This window comes from Orycteropus afer, unplaced genomic scaffold, assembly GCF_000298275.1.
Source record: "Orycteropus afer afer isolate SDZICR_OR568_19922 unplaced genomic scaffold, OryAfe1.0 scaffold00059, whole genome shotgun sequence".
Taxonomy (NCBI): domain Eukaryota; kingdom Metazoa; phylum Chordata; class Mammalia; order Tubulidentata; family Orycteropodidae; genus Orycteropus; species Orycteropus afer.
Genome location: NW_006921646.1, coordinates 3,357,347 through 3,361,138, shown reverse-complemented (window position 1 = coordinate 3,361,138; position 3,792 = coordinate 3,357,347). Strand labels below are relative to the sequence as shown.

General features: G+C 42.4%; 1 protein-coding gene across 1 annotated transcript in view; it reads right to left on the bottom strand.

Annotated features, from left to right (window-relative positions):
• ZNF76 (zinc finger protein 76) overlaps nt 1-1,949 on the bottom strand; it is a 17,258-nt gene extending 15,309 nt beyond the window's left edge. Inside the window, exon 1 of the mRNA XM_007939371.1 lies at nt 1,877-1,949. Within this exon, the coding sequence (XP_007937562.1) occupies nt 1,877-1,949 (73 nt within the window). The remainder of the gene's footprint in view (nt 1-1,876) is intronic.
• Nucleotides 1,950-3,792: the final 1,843 nt, after the last annotated feature.

Sequence of the window (3,792 nt, the reverse complement as noted above, 5' to 3'; positions counted from 1 at the left end):
AAAAAAAAAAAAAAAAAGATGAACTTAATCAGCATCAGTGAAGGGTACATGTAAAAACTGTTGAATTGGCAATGTTCTGTTATGCATAAATTTATGAGAAAAATAAATAAATAAGAGCATTCTAGAGAAATTCCATCAGAGAATGAGATCAGCTGGAACACACATCACAGATAGCTCTTGATGAGAAACTTTCCAAAAGGAAGGACATATTTAGTTGTCATCAGGATAAAGACAATTGAAAAGGAAATCAATAAACATCTTATCTGTAAACTTGGAATAGAAATACATATGATAATGTGTTGATATGAAGGAAGGCAATGTTGCAATAAGAATGCAATCAGGGGATGGCAGCACTCACAAACTCCAAAAAAGCAAAATAGAATATGATTAAGACAGTGTTAAGGAGCCCTGGTGATACAAGGGTTAAGTGCTTGGCTGCTAACAGAATGGTTGATCCAAATCTACCAGCTGTTCCTCCACAGAAGAAAAGACCTGGCAATCTACTTGCAAAGATTACAGCCTACATGACCATTTACATTAGGCAGATACACTCCTTGGAAAGATCAATCATGGTAGAATAGAAGGGCTGTGTATGCACAGGGAGACAGCTGGGGGGAAGGAGTGCATGGGAGGGAAGGACACAGGGTAGAGGTAACTACGGGAAGGAAGTGGGAGGGGAGTGCTGCATTGTGGGAAGTTGCAGTCAATGTCATGAGACAAAGTATATGTGAGCTGCTGTATGGAAAATGAATTTGCTCTGTAAACTTTCACCCAAATCACAATAAAAATTTTTTAAAAAAAGATTACAGCCTAGACAACTCTATGGGGCAGTTCTAGTCTGTCACATAGGGTCACTATGAATCAGAACTGATTCAATGGCACACAACAACAGAAACAAGGCAGTGTTTGCTGGAGAATAGAGCCAACAGAGGAGAGGGAGGAGGAGCTTGCTGTGAGGGAGAAGGTCCCTGGCCTGAAGGCCCTTCCCTTCAATAATACTCTGTTCTGACTTCATATTCGCATTGATTTAAAGTTCCTTGACAGTAGGGGTAGGATTGCCAGATAAAATACAGGATGCCCAGTTAAATGTGAATTTCAGAAAAACTGAGTATCTTTATAGTATTATTATTTCAGTATTTCTTAGTATCTTATTCTATACTTATGTGTGTGGAGCCCTCAATGAAATGTATTGACACAACAGCTACAATTATGTATTCAAACATACTAACAATCATGATGGTATATAGGAGTGGGCAATGTTTTGCTCTGTTGCTCAGTGGATATTGTTTGATGCTTCAACTTGAATTAAGATGACGACCTATTTCTAGAAAACACTGAGAAACTGGATAGGGAATACTTGGAAAGCAGGAAGTCAAAATTAGCACTGTGTTTATTCATTCTAAAAATATTTATTAACTATTCATCTTATGGGAGCTCTGGTAGCATAGTGCCTAAGGCATTTGACTGCTAACCAGAAGGCTGGCAGTTCAAACCCGCCAGCCACTCCTTGGAAGGAAGGTTGGGCAATCTACTTCTGTAGTGATACTGCCTCGGAAACCCAAGAAGGGGTCACTATGAGTCGGATCTGACTCAACAGCACATAACAACAACTCATCATATAAAAGGAATTCTGCCTTTGAGAGGTCTTGGTTCCTATGGTTGGGGATGTGTGATTTTCTAGCTTGCTTAGATGACATTTTATTATAGAGTTCCCTTTTCATTAAGCACCACATGAGATTCTCAAGCAGAGCAAGTTGTGAGGGTTAAGAGACAGACGTGTGGGATGGCAGGGTGGTAGTGAGACCCTCAGAAGAGGGCACTTCTCTCCAGAGGCTGGCAGGCAGGACGGGATTCCCAGGCCCCAAGAAATACCCACCTTTGACAGCTTGCTGGACATAGGCTGTCGTTCCATCACTGAGGGTCACCGTCTGCAGCCCCAAGCTCTCCATGGCAAACTGCTGCTCGTGCACGCAGACATGAAGTTGGCTTCTGGCCAGCACCGAGAGCCACAGCTGAGGTCCGAGTTTTCCTTCTAGGTCACAAATCTGAGAAAATAGACAGTGTCACATTATGCGTTGACAGATTTCTCCAGCTGTAAGAATACACAGGGAAGGAGTGATGGAGGCCAGCCAAGAAAAAGGGAAGAATTCTTCAAAGCAGAGACTATATTAGTATTTATGAAAAGGATTAAAAAAATACACATTTAAGAATTCTGAAAGTTGAGCATAGAAGAGAGGCATGCCAGCCAAACTGGATGCAGAATAGGAGTTCACTAATCAACACTCACTTTTAAACTTACTCCCCTTAGAAGGGAGGCCCTGTTAAAGGCAGCCAGCCAATCCCATGGCTGCTGGTTCTTCCTGCCCACTGACACCTCTCCTGTACTTAGACTCATCCATTCATTGTGCTGTTGACTAGCCTCATTGAACACCCCACAGTATCACGTGGAAAAAGTCCTCAACAGAACTCACAATGCCTCTCCCAACCTGTTCCACTTCCAGTATCCCCTACATGAGGGATGGAACTTCCATGTACCCAGAAGTGATGGAATCACCCTTGATTCTTTTCTTTCCCTCAAAAGCCCAAGAATCTACTTCAGACTACTATCACCTCTCACCTCTCGACTACTTATCTCAAGAGCCTCCTAACTTAAGTCTCCAGATAAACTCCTGCCTGTTTTCAATCCATTTCCTAACATGCTGTCAGGGTAATCTTTAAAAAAAAAAAAAAAAAGAAAATAAATATACCACTTTATTGATTAAAACCCTTCAGTGGCTTCCTTTTGCACTTAAAATCCACCTTGCAGGCAAGGCTGGTCCTTGCTGTTAAGTTCTCACAGTCCTGGGCACCACCCCTTCATAGTATTCACATCCCCAGAGTCACCTACTTCAGTACTTACTGCTGTTTAACGTTTGTTGCATACGTGAGACTTTGGGTTCCAGTTTGGCTTCTGGCTCTCTGTGGTTTCTCCACAAATCCTTGCTGAATGATTCACCAGGTCATGGTGGGAAGCACTGGAGTTTCCTGCTAGCAGGACTTCCTCCGCCTTGGTCATGGCAAGGAACCTGCCTCTAGCTGTACATCCCCACATTATGAAGCCTGCAGGAGACCCACAGTCTCTGCTCTGTGTTCAGTGGTTAAGATTCTTTTGGCCACTCATCCACAGAATTCTCCTGGATTTGGAATCTGGACTGCCCACTTGCATTCTTACTACCCACCAGCTGATCTCCTCCATCAGTGCTGCCCAAATGGTTTTCATGGCAGGGCACCCAGAGAGAAGATATGTATGTCACATTGCACATGCTGCTGCTTGAAGCCAGAAGCTACTAGCTGTGGCTTTGGTAGTTCTCAGAGCTGAGCAGATTAGTATCTTGACTTAACTACTATAGCCTATTTAAGACATGCTGTTTGGGATGCTCTATCCTGGGCTTGGTATCTGAACCAAAATTATTAATTCATTCTGTCCACAAACATTGTAAGAATGGGCTAAGTTCCAAGGATACTACTACTACTACTACTACTACTACTACTAACAGTGAACACAATGGTAGAGCTAACCATCTACCAGGCATTTTACTTATATTAACTCATTCAACCCTCCCAACAACCCTATAATTAAATACTATTATTTTCTTCATTTTACAATAGAGGCAATTAAGTCCTGGAGAGGCTAAATTTTTTCCTCAAAGTTGCACAGCTCAAAAGTGGGAAAGCAGGATTTGGACCCAGGCTACCTGGCTCTAGAGTCTACACTCTTTTAAGTACTCTATTATGGTCCTGCCTGTGTATTAT